Consider the following 17,346-nt stretch of genomic DNA (forward strand, 5'->3'; position numbering starts at 1 on the left):
GAGCGAGAGAGTGAGAGAGCGAGAGCAAGAGAGCGAGAGAGTGAGAGAGCGAGAGCAAGAGAGAGAGCGAGAGAGAGCGAGCAAGAGAGCGAGAGCAAGAGAGCGAGAGCAAGAGAGCGAGAGCAAGAGAGAGCGAGAGAGAGAGCGAGAGTGAGAGAGCGAGAGAGTGAGAGAGCGAGAGCAAGAGAGCGAGAGCAAGAGAGTGAGAGAGTGAGAGAGCGAGAGCAAGAGAGAGTGAGAGAGCGAGAGCAAGAGAGCGAGAGAGTGAGAGAGCGAGAGCAAGAGAGCGAGAGAGCAAGAGAGCGAGAGCAAGAGAGCGAGAGCAAGCGAGAGCGAGAGAGAGCGAGCAAGAGAGCGAGAGCGAGAGAGTGAGAGAGCGAGAGCGAGAGAGCAAGAGAGCGAGAGCAAGAGAGCGAGAGAGTGAGAGAGCGAGAGAGAGAGCGAGAGAGTGAGAGAGAGCGAGCAAGAGAGCGAGAGCGAGAGAGCGAGAGAGTGAGAGAGCGAGAGCAAGAGAGAGCGAGAGAGCGAGAGCAAGAGAGCGAGAGAGTGAGAGAGCAAGAGCAAGAGAGCGAGAGAGCAAGAGAGCGAGAGCAAGAGAGCGAGAGCAAGAGAGCGAGAGCGAGAGAGCGAGAGAGTGAGAGAGCGAGAGCAAGAGAGCGAGAGAGCAAGAGAGCGAGAGCAAGAGAGCGAGTGCAAGAGAGAGCGAGAGAGTGAGAGAGCGAGAGCAAGAGAGCGAGAGAGTGAGAGAGCGAGAGCAAGAGAGAGAGCGAGAGAGAGCGAGCAAGAGAGCGAGAGCAAGAGAGAGCGAGAGAGAGCGAGCAAGAGAGCGAGAGCGAGAGAGCGAGAGAGTGAGAGAGCGAGAGCAAGAGAGCGAGAGAGTGAGAGAGCGAGAGCAAGAGAGCGAGAGCAAGAGAGAGCGAGAGAGTGAGAGAGCGAGAGCAAGAGAGCGAGAGAGTGAGAGAGCGAGAGCAAGAGAGAGCGAGAGAGAGCGAGAGAGTGAGAGCAAGAGAGCGAGAGCAAGAGAGAGCGAGAGAGAGCGAGCAAGAGAGCGAGAGCGAGAGAGTGAGAGAGCGAGAGCAAGAGAGCGAGAGCAAGAGAGAGCGAGAGAGAGCGAGCAAGAGAGCGAGAGCGAGAGAGCGAGAGAGTGAGAGAGCGAGAGCAAGAGAGCGAGAGCAAGAGAGCGAGAGCAAGAGAGAGCGAGAGAGAGCGAGCAAGAGAGCGAGAGCGAGAGAGCGAGAGAGTGAGAGAGCGAGAGAGAGCGAGAGAGTGAGAGCAAGAGAGCGAGAGCAAGAGAGAGCGAGAGAGAGCGAGAGAGAGCGAGAGAGTGAGAGCAAGAGAGCGAGAGCAAGAGAGAGCGAGAGCGAGAGAGAGCGAGAGAGTGAGAGCAAGAGAGCGAGAGCAAGAGAGAGCGAGAGAGAGCTAGAGAGTGAGAGCAAGAGAGCGAGAGCAAGAGAGAGCGAGAGAGAGCGAGCAAGAGAGCGAGAGCGAGAGAGCGAGAGAGTGAGAGAGCGAGAGCAAGAGAGCGAGAGCAAGAGAGCGAGAGCGAGAGAGTGAGAGAGCGAGAGCAAGAGAGCGAGAGAGCAAGAGAGCGAGAGCAAGAGAGCGAGTGCAAGAGAGAGCGAGAGAGTGAGAGAGCGAGAGCAAGAGAGCGAGAGAGTGAGAGAGCGAGAGCAAGAGAGAGAGCGAGAGAGAGCGAGCAAGAGAGCGAGAGCAAGAGAGAGCGAGAGAGAGCGAGCAAGAGAGCGAGAGCGAGAGAGCGAGAGAGTGAGAGAGCGAGAGCAAGAGAGCGAGAGAGTGAGAGAGCGAGAGCAAGAGAGCGAGAGCAAGAGAGAGCGAGAGAGTGAGAGAGCGAGAGCAAGAGAGAGCGAGAGAGAGCGAGAGAGAGCGAGAGAGTGAGAGAGCGAGAGCAAGAGAGCGAGAGAGCAAGAGAGCGAGAGCAAGAGAGCGAGAGCAAGAGAGAGCGAGAGAGAGCGAGCATGAGAGCGAGAGCGAGAGAGCGAGAGAGTGAGAGAGCGAGAGCAAGAGAGCGAGAGCAAGAGAGCGAGAGCAAGAGAGAGCGAGAGAGAGCGAGAGAGAGCGAGAGAGTGAGAGAGCGAGAGCAAGAGAGCGAGAGAGCAAGAGAGCGAGAGCAAGAGAGCGAGAGCAAGAGAGAGCGAGAGAGAGCGAGCATGAGAGCGAGAGCGAGAGAGCGAGAGAGTGAGAGAGCGAGAGCAAGAGAGCGAGAGCAAGAGAGCGAGAGCAAGAGAGAGCGAGAGAGAGCGAGCAAGAGAGCGAGAGAGCGAGAGAGTGAGAGAGCGAGAGCAAGAGAGCGAGAGCAAGAGAGAGCGAGAGCGAGAGAGAGCGAGAGAGAGCGAGAGAGTGAGAGCAAGAGAGCGAGAGCAAGAGAGAGCGAGAGAGAGCGAGCAAGAGAGCGAGAGCGAGAGAGCGAGAGAGTGAGAGAGCGAGAGCAAGAGAGCGAGAGAGCAAGAGAGCGAGAGCAAGAGAGCGAGAGCAAGAGAGAGCGAGAGAGAGCGAGCATGAGAGCGAGAGCGAGAGAGCGAGAGAGTGAGAGAGCGAGAGCAAGAGAGCGAGAGCAAGAGAGAGCGAGAGAGAGCGAGCAAGAGAGCGAGAGAGCGAGAGAGTGAGAGAGCGAGAGCAAGAGAGCGAGAGCAAGAGAGAGCGAGAGCGAGAGAGAGCGAGAGAGAGCGAGAGAGTGAGAGCAAGAGAGCGAGAGCAAGAGAGAGCGAGAGAGAGCGAGAGAGAGCGAGAGAGTGAGAGCAAGAGAGCGAGAGCAAGAGAGAGCGAGAGAGAGCGAGCAAGAGAGCGAGAGCGAGAGAGCGAGAGAGTGAGAGAGCGAGAGCAAGAGAGAGCGAGAGCAAGAGAGAGCGAGCAAGAGAGCGAGAGCAAGAGAGCGAGAGAGTGAGAGAGCGAGAGCAAGAGAGAGTGAGAGCAAGAGAGAGCGAGAGAGCAAGAGAGAGCGAGAGCAAGAGAGAGCGAGAGCAAGAGAGAGCGAGAGAGCAAGAGAGAGCGAGAGCAAGAGAGAGCGAGAGCAAGAGAGAGCGAGAGAGAGCGAGCAAGAGAGCGAGAGCAAGAGAGAGCGAGAGCAAGAGAGAGCGAGAGAGAGCGAGCAAGAGAGCGAGAGTGAGAGAGCGAGAGAGTGAGAGAGCGAGAGCAAGAGAGCGAGGGCAAGAGAGCGAGAGCAAGAGAGAGCGAGAGCAAGAGAGAGCGAGAGAGAGCGAGCAAGAGCGAGAGCGAGAGAGCGAGAGAGCAAGAGAGCGAGAGAGAGCGAGCAAGAGAGTGAGAGCGAGAGAGCAAGAGAGCAAGAGAGAGCAAGAGCAAGAGAGAGCGAGAGAGAGCGAGCAAGAGAGCGAGAGCGAGAGAGCGAGAGAGTGAGAGAGCGAGAGCAAGAGAGCGAGAGCAAGAGAGAGAAAGCAAGAGCAAGAGAGAGAGCGAGAGAGTGAGAGAGCGAGAGCAAGAGAGCGAGAGCAAGAGAGAGAGCGAGAGAGAGCGAGCAAGAGAGCGAGAGCGAGAGAGCGAGAGCAAGAGAGCGAGAGCAAGAGAGCGAGAGCAAGAGAGCGAGAGCAAGAAAGAGCGAGAGTGAGAAAGCAAGAGAGCGAGAGAGAGCGAGAGCAAGAGAGCGAGAGCAAGAGCAAGAGAGTGAGAGAGCGAGAGCAAGAGCAAGAGAGCGAGAGCAAGAGAGCGAGAGAGAGCGAGAGAGAGCGAGAGTGAGAAAGCAAGAGAGAGCGAGAGAGCGAGAGTGAGAGAGAGCAAGAGAGCGAGAGCGAGAGAGCGAGCAAGAGAGCGAGCGAGCGAGAGAGCGAGAGCAAGAGCGAGAGCGCGAGCAAGAGAGCGAGCGAGAGAGCGAACGAGAGAGCGAGAGCAAGAGCGAGAGAGCGAGAGCAAGAGCGCGAGAGAGAGAGCACGAGAGAGAGAGAGAGCGAGAGTAAGCAAGCAATAGAGTGAAAGAAAACAAACTTGGATTTCTGCAATGCTTTACTGCATCTCTCACAAATGTCCCAAAGTCCTCCACATATAGTTAGTTACTTTGAAGTGTTATGTAGACAAATGATGAAAAATGAAATGAATAAATGATTAATTAACCACAGATCAAAGGGGTGATTTGCAATGCTATTTCGCTGGTCTTTATAAAAATCCCTCTGCTTGCATTAAACCATAACAAAGGCAAAGTCATTACTATCACAAGAGGCGATGTGAAGACATTGGGGGAGAAATTGAGTATAGCCCCATTTGGGGCACCAGCCTCGCCAGGGCGCTAAAAGTGGTGCCCCGGAAACATTCGCGTCCCCACACCGGAAATTGAGTTGTTGCGCCCCAAAGGGCAGCCCGGCGCTACTGGAAGTGCCCCGCATCCCTCTTGGGGCGCTGCAAGTGAATATCATGGCGTTACGTGCCGCAGCGCCACACGTTGCAGCACGTTGCGCTGCGGTATTGCAGGCCTTCCTCCCCTTCTTAAAGGGGAGGGGCCTTGTGCAGCTGGGCCCCCGAGGATCGGGAGTGCAGGCAAAAGAGCCCGGCACCGAAGAGAAGTGCCGGGCTCTTGGAGTGCAGCCGGCACTCTGCGGGGGGGGGGGGGGGTCAGGAGGCCAGGGACGGGCGCGTAGGCAGGTGCTGGCAGGCGGCCAACAACAAAAATGACCGCCCCGCACCCCGCCTTTAACTTGCGCCTCCCCGGCCGCAGGTACGCCCCCCTGACCCCGTCGGACATAGCGTCTGGTGGTAAATCAGGGGGCGCTGCCGAATATCGCGGCCGGGGCGTCAGTGGGGCGCTGCGCACACCGATGACGTCATCGGCAGCGGCGCAGTGCTAACGGTTAGCGCCACCACTAACGTCCTGCGGAATTTAGCGGGAGGCGTGGGCAATGCCGCGCCCGGGCGCCAGTTGGCTTGCGACCCACTTAGCGCACTCTTAAGGCGCTAAATGGTGGCGCAACCTACTGAATTTCTCCCCCATTATATTAATTTAGAAACCAGAAAGCCCATCTATATAAAGCAGAAGCATTGATGTGATGAGATCAGAATATTGAAGGTTAGCAGAATCAAAGTAAAGCTCTATAAAGTGGAGCTATTGCAGTTCAGTTGGAAAGTGAGGTTTGTAAATACGAGGAAGTAAATTAGTGCTGCTCAGTTCATGACTCCATGAAGGAAAAAGTCAACGCCATTATTACTCAGCTTGTGATGGACATGTTCGCAGTATGTGACCAGGAAGCCATCAGAAAGATCTGATCCATGGAGAATAAAAAGGGTAACACCAGCTGCTCAGGGTAGAGCGCCAAAATGTAATCGATAGCTTCGAAGTGTCACCATTTGAAGGGAATAGTTTCAGCTGTTGATTGATGGATGTCGGAGGACCCTGGACAGGCAAGCAGCAACAAGCTGGTCAATGAGGCAATGCATGGAATCAGAGCAAAGATGCTAGCCTTACGGAACCTGCTGGGGTATTCATTAGGACAGAAGCTAAAGTCTGAGAAATGATAAGAAAGTATTTTGGCAACAAGATGAACATAAGGAAAGTCAGGGAGAAGCTGAACCAAACACAGAATCAAACAGATATAGGGGTCAACATTTTCATTCTCTGTATCAGCCCCTGTGTCACCTAGGCATTCATTTCAGATCCATGGAATTAGATACTGAAGGAACAAAAAATGTTAGGAGTCCGAGGGCGATTCCAATATAAGGGGTTCAGCATAAAGAACTGGCATTTATATAGCGCCTTTCACAACCACAGGACATCGTAAAGCACTTTACAGCCAATGAAGTACTTTTGAAGTGTAGTCACTGTTGTAATGTAGCACTTTACAGCCAATGAAGTGCTTTTGAAGTGTAGGCACCGTTGTAATGTAGGAAACGCAGCAACCAATTTGCGCATAGCAAGCTCCCACAAACAGCAATGTGATAATGACCAGGTAATCTGTTTTTAGTGATATTGATTGAGGGATAAATATTGGCCTGGACACCAGGGATAACTCCCCTGCTCTTCTTCAAATCATGCCATGGGATCTTTTACATTGACCCGAGAGAGCAGACGGGGCCTCGGTTTAATGTCTCATCCGAAAGATGGCACCTCCGACAGTGCAGCGCTCCCTCAGTACTGCACTGGAGTGTCAGCCATAGAAAATGAATAAACTGTTCAACCAACCGACCCATTTCCATCTCCACCCTTCTACTTCCAATGAAGGATGGACCCATCCTGCTAACGTGAAGTCTGTCTATGCAGAAATCCCATCAGACGTCAGCATATTTGGGATTTCAAATTGTTAAAAGGCAAAACCATTGCAACACTGTCAAAAAAAGTATTAATGATATAAATTAATAAATAAGTTCAGAGAGTTTGCCAGGTTTTATATTTCGAACCCATGGCAAGATAAACATGCGGTGGATGATAAAACATATTGGGATAAAATGAGAAAATGCACAGACAGTGGATCTGGGAAGGTAAGTGAGTGAGAAAGCAACCGGGAGCTCTGAAAGTCTGGTTCACTCCAGAGCTTAGGTCCTCGATGGCTAAAGGCACGGCTAGCAATGGGGGGGGGGGGGCAAAGAAAGTCAGGGAGAGGCCAGAATTGGAGGAACGCAGAGATCTCAGAGGGTTGTAAGGCTGGAGGGGCTTACAGAGATGGGGAGATGTGAGGCCATGTTCAAATATGAAGATGGTCACTTGGGGAATGAATTGGAGGATAGCAAGTGCCCAGAGAACCAGAACTCAGCAAGGAAATCAGGGGAAGGGAGAAAATCAGTGCACAAAGAAAAAAATACTTTAAGTGAAAGAGAAAAAAAAAGGAATTGTTAAATAATTATGTTCACAAGGTCATCTTGGTCTCCAAGGTTTCACATTTCACTCTGGCAAAATCACAACATTAATAAACACTGTGAAGTTTATTGCCTACTGCTGTTTCAGCTCCTGTGCCATACTAGCAGATTCACTTAAATATAGCAAGAGCTAAGGGAGAAATGAAGTAATCCTGATTGAGATGCTATCATGCCGTGTGGTACATTTGTGTAACAACACAAATTCAATCAGTACAAAGTATCTAAAGGGCGGTTGTATAAATGAAGCAAGTAAATTACAGAACAGAAAGAGGGCATTTGGTCCATCAAGCTGCTGCTTTTCTCTAATTGAGCCAACTAGTCTCATCCCACTCGCCCGCTCGCTCCCCGTGCCTAATGGCATTCCTTTTCTTCAAGCAACAGTTGAACTATTACAGCTGGGAAAGGTTGAACTGATAATTCCGTGCAGAGCTCGCACGTTGGCTCTCTTTCTTACCTGGGCGACAGCCACCTGAGTCTGCTGCTGCTGCTGCTGTAACTGCTGCTGAAGGAGCTGGATCTGGTGGTGAACCGAGAGCGGGGTGCCGGACGGCAACTGGCTGGCTGAAGGAAGCAGCATCTTGGGAGTGGCCATCAGAATGCTGGGGCCATCATCATGGAGCTGAAAGAGAGGGGAGAAAAGCGAGTGAGAATTCTCGTCAAAAGAGAAGAGGAGAGGGAGCCATTCAACTTTCTCGCCTCTGCACTTTTACATTTGCAAAACGGCAGTGTCCGGAAGCCTCCCTTTTTTATTAGTACAGGTCAGACTTTCTTTTTTTGATCCCAATCTTACCAGAGGGGGTTTCGTGAAGTTAAACATTCCAGAAGTACTCCTACATTTGAGGGATCGGTGATGGAGCACCAAAAGACATTAGTATCTTAATCACTGCCTTCACTTCTGGATTCTATAAGGTTAGTCCTGGGAATGGAGGAGAGATGGGGAAGTGCGCTGCACTGATGGAGTAATGCAAAGTTTCAATGCAGACTCCTACCAGATTAGGCTGGGATAATGTTAAAGGGACACCATTGTCAAAAAATACCTCACAGTATGTTTGCAAAACACGAGGCAAAGATGTCATTTGGGTCAAAGTGCATTACTGTGTCGCTTGACATCATTGTTACAAGAGGTTCTTTTTCACTCAGCTTGCCATTACATTTTCACGAAGTGTGTCCTTTCATTGCTACAATTCTTATGAAAAATAAGAACATTTTACTTTTCCATAACTCTGTACACCTTACAGACAAAACTTTATCTTCTTTTAAAACAACAAAAACAATGAGGTGCATCCTGGAATATCTGAACAGAGTGCTTGGTTTCAGCACGCTGTTCATTATCTTCTGGGCTCGGGATGCTAGTTTCAACCAGTCTATTGGGCAGCTGTGCGGCATTGAGAAAGCAGAGCACATGGCTGACCTCAGTCTGAATGTGGTCTCTAACACTTAGAAAACACATGTTGTGCCGTCACCTGATCTGTAAGAACCCACAATTATTATTTCTTCCACATAAGCTTGTAAGTCTGAACCTCAACAGACTCGCATTCAAAGGCAATTTTGTTAAGGCAGAAGAGCGAAAAATAAAAACATAATGGGCTGAATTTTCCTTGGTGGTAGCGGGCGCGATTGGTGGCAGGTCGGGTGGGAAGGTTGTTTTTTTATGACAACGGTCACTCCCGCATGCCTTTCCCACAGGCGCATGTGTCAGCGTGGAGCTGGCCCGACCTGCAGAGGCGGGGGGGCCAATTGAAATCATTATGAGGTAGTTTACAGGCATTATAAAAAATTACATATACCATTTAAATAAATTCTTGTGTTGTTTCTGGTCAGGTTTTTCCTCACAGTATACTAGACATAAGACGTAGGAGCAGGAGTAGGTCATTTGGCCCCTCGAGCCTGCTCCACCATTCAATAAGATCATGGCTGATCTGATCTTGGCCTCAACTCCACTTCCCTGCCCTCTCCCCATAACCCTTGACTCCCTTACCTTTCAAAAATCTGTCTATCTCCACCTTAAATATATTCAGTGACCCAGCCTCCACAGCTCTCTGGGGAAGAGAATTCCAAAGGTTCACGACCCTCTGAGAGAAGAAATTCTTCCTCCTTTCCGTTTTAAATGGATGCCCCCTTATTCTGAAATAATACCCCCTAGTTCTCGATTCCCCCACGAGGGGAAACATCCTCTCTGCATCTACCCTGTCAAGCCCCTGCAGAATCTTATATATTGCAATAAGATCCGCTCTCATTCTTCTAAACTCTAATGAGTGTAGGCCCAACCTGTTCAACCTTTCTTCATAAGATAACCCCTTCTTCTCCAGAATCAACCTCGTGAACCTTCTCTGAACTGCTTCCAATGCAAGTATATCCTTCCTTAAATAAGGAGACCAAAGCTGTCAGTACTCCAGGTGTGGTCTCACCAATGCCGTGTACAGTTGTAACAGGACTTCCCTACTTTTATATTCCATTCCCTTTGCAATAAAGACCAACGCTCCATTTGCCTTCCTAATTACTTGCTGTACCTGCATGCTAACTTTTTGTGATTCATGTACAAGGACCCCCAGATCCCTCTGTACCTCAGCATTTTGTAATCTCTCCCCATTTAAATAATAATTTGCTTTTTTATTTTTACTACCAAAGTGGATAACCTCGCATTTTCCCACATTAAACTCCATCTGTTAGATTTTTGCCCATTCACTTAGCCTATCTATATCCCTTTGGAGATTCTTTGTGTCCTCCACACAATTTGCTTTCCCACCTATCTTTATATCATCAGCAAATTTGGCTACATTACACTCAGTCCCTTCATCCAAGTCATTAATTTAGATTGTAAATAGTTGAGGCCCCAGCACTGATCCCTGCAGCACCCCACTAGTTACAGTTTGCCAATCTGAAAATGACCCATTTATCCTGACTCTCTGTTTTCTGTTAGTTAGCCAATCCTCTATCCATGCTAATATATTACCCCCAACCCCGTGAGCTCTTATCTTGTGTAGTAACCATTTATGTGGCACCTTATCGAATGCCTTCTGGAAATCCAAATACATGACATCTACTGGTTCCCCTTTATCCACTCTGCTCATTACATCCTCAAAGAACTCCAGCAAATTTGTCAAACATGATTTCCCTTTCATAAAACCATGCTGACTCTGCTTCACTATATTATGATTTTCTAAATGTCCTGCTATCACCTCCTTAATGATGGACTCCAGCATTTTCCCAATGACAGATGTTAGGCTAACTGGTCATTGTCCATACATTGGACTGTCATACAGTGATTGTCCAGTTACACATTAAATCAAGTCATCAACTGTAGCAATTTCATTCTCATCACTCATTCCACTGGTTCAATTTGCTTTCAGTCCCTGAATATGACTAATTAAATTTTTCAGTCTGAGACTTTAGGGTGCATTTCTGCGGAGGTTCTCTCACTTGTCTATTGTGAACTTCAACGGAAGAGCTGCAGAAATCCCGGAAACACATTGTAAGCACCACTTTCACTGTTTGTCAAGGATTCTGCAGCTCTTCCGCTGAACTTGCATAAAATTGTAAATCCACCTCTTTACAATTACATTTAAAATCTGCTTAATTTTATGTATTACCTAAGATGTGCGGGTTAGGTTGATTGGCCATGACAAAAATTGGCCCTTAGTGTTAGGGGGGATTAAATATGTGGGGTTACGGGGTTACGGGGATAGGGCTTGTGTAGGATGGCTGTCGGTGTAGGGTTTGGATGATCAGCCATGATCTCGTTGAATGGCGGAGCAGGCTCGAAGGGCCGAATGGCCTACTCCTGCTCCTATCTTCTATGTTTCTATGTATACACACACACACATCTTTTATTGTCCCAGTTACTGATACAAAAGTCTATAGATTTGTGACTAAAGCTCCAATAACTTCCCAATTAATGTACTTTTTAATTATGTCCTTGATCGTATTTGTAGATGGAGTCATATTACTTAATGATCATTTTATTTAAATATTTCTGTCACTCATATATAACTTTTATTATATTATTGTACAGTAAAGATTCAACACCCACTGTGTTAGATTAAAGTTAAAATTTAATGTGGCCAGGATCTCGGCTTAAAACGCGTCATGAATGACATCACCAAACCCACTCCATCTCATTGGGCCGTGTAACGCGCTGGCCGGGCTTAATAGGCCTTAATAGGCCCCATTAAGGTAAGCTAATTTTGTACAGCAGGATGGAGCCAGCAGCGGGGTCAGGACCCGCCACGGGCACCGGCCCTGCCAAGGTAAGGAAAATTCCTGCCAGCTACTCTTAAGAAAAACAACATGGATGGTGTGATACTCAACATGATTGTTCAATAAATCATAAATTGGAAGTGCAATGAACTTGAAGCTGAAGTCAAACAGTGTGAAGTCTCCTAATCTCACTGTTAACCAGAATCTGAGTCACTGGAACTTTATCTCTAATCAAGTCTGGTAAAACTGTTATTACTCAGATGAACTGACAGTGTACTTATGAATTGAGCCTAGAAATTGCTAATGGTGATACTAATGGATGAACATTTAATGAGCTCATATGGCATGCCTCAGTCTGCTACTTTCCCATTTATTTTAAGTTTAGAATATAGCCAGAGAAATTTCATACAAAACATGTTAAGCATTTGTCCTCTATTATCACCAACTGTAAGTTCTAGACTTTAACATACTGTCTTCTCTTCGTTGTTCTTACATTTAACTCAAGTTACTGTAAACTCAAACAGAATATCAATGACTTTAATAATTAAAAAAAAAGAAGTCTCCCCATAGTCCTATGGAAATGCCAATTCATTAAGGGAAAACGATGTAAGCTTAGCCCAAGGCCTATATTAATTAGGCTCTATTTTTGACCTGGGCTAGGCTGAGCTATGGTTTCAATTTCCCAGCTCAAAACACCTCTTCATCACTCTTTAGGCCAAACCACATCTGTTTTCCCTGAGACTCTAGATGATTGCAGGCTTCCTACTTATCCCCACAGATGTTCCACTTACACATCTCACAGATTTAACTACGCATTTTGTCGCAAGAATGAACTTTTCATCAAGTCTTAATCCTTTTCATAAGCGCTGGTGTCACCTTTGGGAGGGGATGTAACCCAGTGAGTGAAAGCATTAAATTAAAAAGTCACTGAATACAGGACTGTGCTATTTAGCTTAATAAACGATACTTCACAAACAGTTACGAAGCATTGTATAAAACCAATATAAAAATGACTAGATTGGATAAACACCACAGTTTCAGGCATTGGGATTCATACAGTGATGTGGGAGGTTTTTGTGTCGAGCATATAGACTTATAATAGGATTCTAACCCCTGTTCTACACCTCTTGTCAAAAAAGACACTGATTGCTTCGTACATTCAAACAAAAGGGCAAGAAGAAATAGCCTCCATGGTACTGAGTGTACTGAATTCCACAATCTTAGCTTCGCTCATTAAATCTGAGCAAGCCATTCTGACTCACTGCCCAGTTAAGCCTTCAGAATGTGTGAAAGTACAACACGATATGGGATAAACCCTCAGACAGTTAGCACCTTGCAAAATTATTATTTCTGAATACAAAGGCTGGGCAAATAGAGCTTGGTGACGACAGGTTATTTACCATGAACGAATTGTTCTGTGATTAAAAAGTTGACTGCAGCATTGCTAAGTGTTTTTAATTTTTTTTTTAATACAGCATCTTACATAAAGAAAATAGTGAGTAGAATGTATCTGGTAGCCTGTAAACATTGCTGATTGGAAGGGCATTTGGTTTATGCTGACTGAATAAGCCGAATTCTGTTTTATTATATGGGATTTTTTTTAAGACAGGGTTACTGGGATCACATTCCATAATTCCATCCATTTTCCTCAAGCCAGTGGATCAGGACAGCAATCAACAGGTTTCAACTATGCAACACCCAACCCATTAAAGGAGAGTGATAAAACTTCCTTCAGCCCTGAAGGAGGAGGCTGACGGATCTCATCCAAGATATCAAACCGTATAAAAAAGGTAAATCCAGAGGCGTAGTCCAAGGTAGGCCACAAAAGTAGAGCACGAGGGCGCTGTTTAAACTGGTGCAAGACAAACGTCGCACGGATGTCAGGAAGGCCTTTGTCACGCAAAGGGTGGTCAACACATGAGGCGGACTCTGGTGTAGGGTAGTGGAGGAAAAGATCTTGGCATCATTTAGGAGATGGCTAGATGTTGCGATGGGAGGACTGTAGGCTTTCTTTTACATGGAAGTGCTCACAGAGGCCGAATCGCCTCCTTACCTTATGAACCAAACACATTCTTCCAAAATGGACATCGGGAACCATTCTACTCAACCCACTGAACTGGAACAGGAATGTTTTTCCTCTACACTCCCTCCTCCTATAAATCCACAAAGCAGCCACAAACCTCAATTGACGGCACTGCCGACAAATTAAAAGGGAGTCAAATATGAAACTGCTACAATATGTGCAAAGTCTGTTATTTCCCTGGAGCATTGATTATAGCCCAGATCACCACAATGTGAATCACATGCTACAGCATCACATTTGCATCAAACTACAAGCGCTTCTGTGTCTGTACTGACAGCTCGCTGGGTAAATGTATTGTGTGGGGTGGGGCTAACGTAATGTAGACCAGGAAGCTCTCCGGCTTAATCCCTGGCCTGCCCCACCAATTAACTGATCTAAGGCAGGGCAGCAGCGAGGTGGGTTCCAATGGACAGCGGTATCCCAGGACTTCCGAGTAACATGCCTTCCAGAAACAAGCTTTATAAACAGAAATATAAATGTCGGCAGAGTGCAGTGGAGTATCGATTCCCCCTTTCACTAATGTTAGTGAAAAGATTGGTGTAAGCATAAGGCCGTATGCCCACTTCACACGGACTTAAAATTAGGAGGAAGTTCCACTCGATACAGATTAGCATCAGTAAAAGGGTTACAAGGCAGTAACAGTCTAGGGATTCCAATGAACATGTTAATTCACGATTCACTCTCACAGGTTATATCATCACTTGTTTACATCATTGCTTTTAGACTCAAATTATCTAGGGTTCAGGATAGGATCGCAAGCTTAGAGCCCATTTAATGGTACCAAACTTGCTCAATGGCAATATAAAGGAAGAGATATTTGCTGGAATACAACTTTGGAAATGCATTTTCTATTGGAAAATGTAGCCCCAATTCTTAAAAGCATAGAACAGCCTCATTTAGCACCAATCTTAACTTGGGAATCACTGGCAAATAACACTGGTCTTGAAAAGTGAATGGATTCTCACAGAACACATATGCTGTCGCTGGGGATGAAGTTTGGAAAGCTTTTTCTATTTACTGTAAAGACAGATACTTTTCAGTTTATAAGTGAAAATGTCTAGACTGTCAAATGCAGCATTGATTCTTCCAAGTAACAGGGGAGAAAACCATAGAGAACTTCCTTAATGAATTGAGCTACACTGCGAGATGCTAAGGTCTGTGGGGCCAATACTCTTTATTTTAAATAACACATTAGTGAGGCTGCGATGCATTTTATATGCCTTGCCTCCAGCCGTTGCCTTGTACATTGGGCCTCTGGCACTGGGACCCTGGCATTCCAAGGGCCACAAAACAGGAAGGAATTATGCACATATTCCCACAAATCCTGAGGTATGTTCTGCCTCTGGCCTAAAGAGAGTGAGAGAAAGGCACAAAAAGGGGGGGAAAAAGACAACTGAAGGGAGATTTAGAGGATGGAAGCATGATAAGCAGCGGTCAAGGAGTAAGGAACAGAGACGAGGAACAGAAGTGGTGCAATGGGAATACCAAAGAGAGAAGCAAACATTATGCAAGTGGACCATTTCATAATAGTTGTTAAGTACACACATGAGGGAAGACACGGGGAAAGCATAGAAACCCTTTCATAGTTTCTTTGTTTTTTTCTGCTAGGTTGACATTCATATGCGGGAAGGAAAATATGCAGGAAGGCACACACACAGGAATCGCAACATAAAATAATAAGGAACATGGCAGGGGCCATCTGATTGTGGTATAAATCATGCATCCAGCTTGTTCTGATTAAACGTAGCAGCTGAAAACAGTGGCCAGCAAGTAGCAGCTCTATAAATATCATCCCAAGCTGCAGTTTAATTAACTAGCACTTACTCTGGCTTTATATTACTGGAGAGGCTCCAATCGCTGTAACTGTAGCAGATCCCTTAAAGCCGAACCTGCCCCGTTTAACCGTTGGGTGGATTCAGTAAAAGCAGAACATGGTGCAATGATTGTCCCAATGCCCGGGGGGGGGCAGGGTAATTCTGGTAAGGCAAACATGCATTGCTGGCTTAATTGGGCTCAGCCAGACTCAGCACAGTGGAATTTTGCACCTACTGCGACCAGCAACCTTTTAGTTCTGCTGCTGCCACCACGCTGCCATCAGAGACACCCAGTGCAACTGGCCCCTGAAGAGTGATGCTGGTGCCAGGTCATTGATGCTGTAAGCACTCTTATCGCCATAGGCAACCCTGCAAGGTAAAGGGGGAATCACTTTATTAAACAGGGATAATTGAGGCATTCACAGCACAGTACATTTCAGGTCTTTCACCTACTGTAAGTAGTGCAATCTCATATATCTGTCCCAACAACTCAATAAACTGCATATGATAAGGCCCCTGTTGCTATAGTACATTGTGCTGGTTCAGGAGTTCATTTTCAAGTCAATGTCCATAAACTCAACCTTTGTTAATGATGGTGGAATTATTGTCTCCACCCCCGAAAAGACTCAGACAAACAAGTGAGTACATTATTGCCTAAGTTCTCACTGTTAGCATCTGCGAACCACTAAGGGTGAATACCACCAAGTAACGGGAGCCATCAGGAGCAGATTAAAACATCACCTGTCTGTGAATGTAACAATATTATCTGGGAGTGGTGTTAATGTCTAGCCATGGCTTACGCATCACTGTGTCCATGATACAAATTTCAGACTACTGTGTATTCCTTCATTACAATAGAGACTAAAAAAAGTACTTCATTGGCTGTAAAGCGCTTTGGGACATCCTGAGGTCGTTAAAGGCGCTATATAAATGAAAGCCTGTCTTTCTTAGTTTGATATTTTTAGCTATTAAATATATTGCCATATGTAACATATGACTGTTGGTACAGTAACAGTTCAACTGGAGATAATAAGGTTGATTTTAACTACCGGCGGACAGCCGGGGGGAGGGGGATTCTGAGCCATTTAGAGGCCTAAACCTCATTTTCATTCTGGTGGTGAGCTGCGGGCACTAAATGGGCGTCTTGCTGCAGTTGGTCGGTTCCGGGAGGGCAGGAAATCCGGTGACTCCCACCATGAGTTGGCCAACCATCAAACCATTGGGGGAGGGGAGAGGAGCGATCCTGGGAGGGGCCTCCGGCAGCTGGACGAATTATTTTTGTGAGCCCTGCAGGAACATTCCTTCTCCCTCTGCCCTCCCCCCCCACCTCACCCAAAACAAATTTAGACATTTCCTGGACTGTATTTTTTTGAGTGGCCTCCAAAGACTGTTTGATCAGCCAATCACTGTCTGGTTACAAATGGGCGGAGCCTGCACGGCACATCTGTACCTTGAAATTTGTACATCATGGGACCCTGATTAGTATAATCCATCGAGGCTCTTGCCTGATATAGGCGGACGGCGAGGCCATCCTTGTATGGGCCCTGCACAAATTGGCGGCTTGCAGAATTAGAGCGGAAACGCGGCGGTATGTGCAACATTCTGATTTTAAGGCAGCTACTGCCCCATTCCTGCCCGGCAAACAGAGTTAAAATCAGCCCTCAAATGTTTGTGAATCTTCTGTGCAATCAGCCAAGTTCTACACAACAATCCGTTATGTCGGCCTGCCAACAGCATACTGTGGACGATTATAGCCCCTGTATCGGTTTCAGGCCAAACTTCATAAAATGGCTCCTGCTCAGGGTTTGAGTTTTGAGTGGCGCTCACTGCTTAGTAATCAGCAGCAGGAATCCTGGTCAATTTTGGTCAAGAAAAATTCCTGGGAGCAGCTCCCATTTCCGGTGTTTGGGTGGGAGCGGCTCCCAGGAATTTCCTGGCCTTCGTCTCCAACCCAAAGATATTTAGGCCAATTACAGTGGCGCTAACCATCAGAATGAACCAGTGAAAAAGTTCATTCTAACATGCTTTAACTCTGATCTTCAAAGAACGCTCCCACTTCCTCTTATACAAACATTGTTATGGCCTCACTGAGCAAGGTTGGCAATTTAGTGCTCAAAAATGGAGTGTTCTGCGCTGTAACCCTGTGCCCACTAGGAACTGGATCGAGATTGCACCAACATTTCACTTACAGCTGGCAGAGAGAGGAATCTTTCATCCCGGGAGTCAGGCCTGGATCCAAACCCAGGCCCCAGAGGTGGTGAGACAATGTGCTAATCTTCTGTACCACCTGAATCTCCAAATGGCCTAAAAGCCCTTGTCCTCTTCCCCCCGACTACATCCCCCACCCCCACCCCCAGGCAATTATACACATGAGCAGGAATCTTTACCGTGGAATCGGGTCGGGTGCGCGCAGGCCGTGGAATCGGGTCGGGTGCGTGTGTGCCG

At 47.2% G+C, this 17,346-nt stretch overlaps 1 protein-coding gene across 3 annotated transcripts in view; it reads right to left on the reverse strand.

Moving 5' to 3' along the window:
• Window positions 1–17,346, reverse strand: part of nos1apa (nitric oxide synthase 1 (neuronal) adaptor protein a) — a 640,829-nt gene that overhangs the window by 124,109 nt on the left and 499,374 nt on the right. For all 3 annotated transcript variants that reach the window (XM_085982290.1, XM_085982289.1, XM_085982288.1), the window contains one exon: window positions 7,262–7,426. In XM_085982290.1, coding sequence (XP_085838416.1) covers window positions 7,262–7,426 — 165 coding nt within the window. The remainder of the gene's footprint in view (window positions 1–7,261; window positions 7,427–17,346) is intronic.

This window comes from Somniosus microcephalus, chromosome 3 (assembly GCF_052327205.1).
Source record: "Somniosus microcephalus isolate GS21.2 chromosome 3, FLI_Smic_1.0, whole genome shotgun sequence".
Classification (NCBI taxonomy): Eukaryota; Metazoa; Chordata; class Chondrichthyes; order Squaliformes; family Somniosidae; genus Somniosus; species Somniosus microcephalus.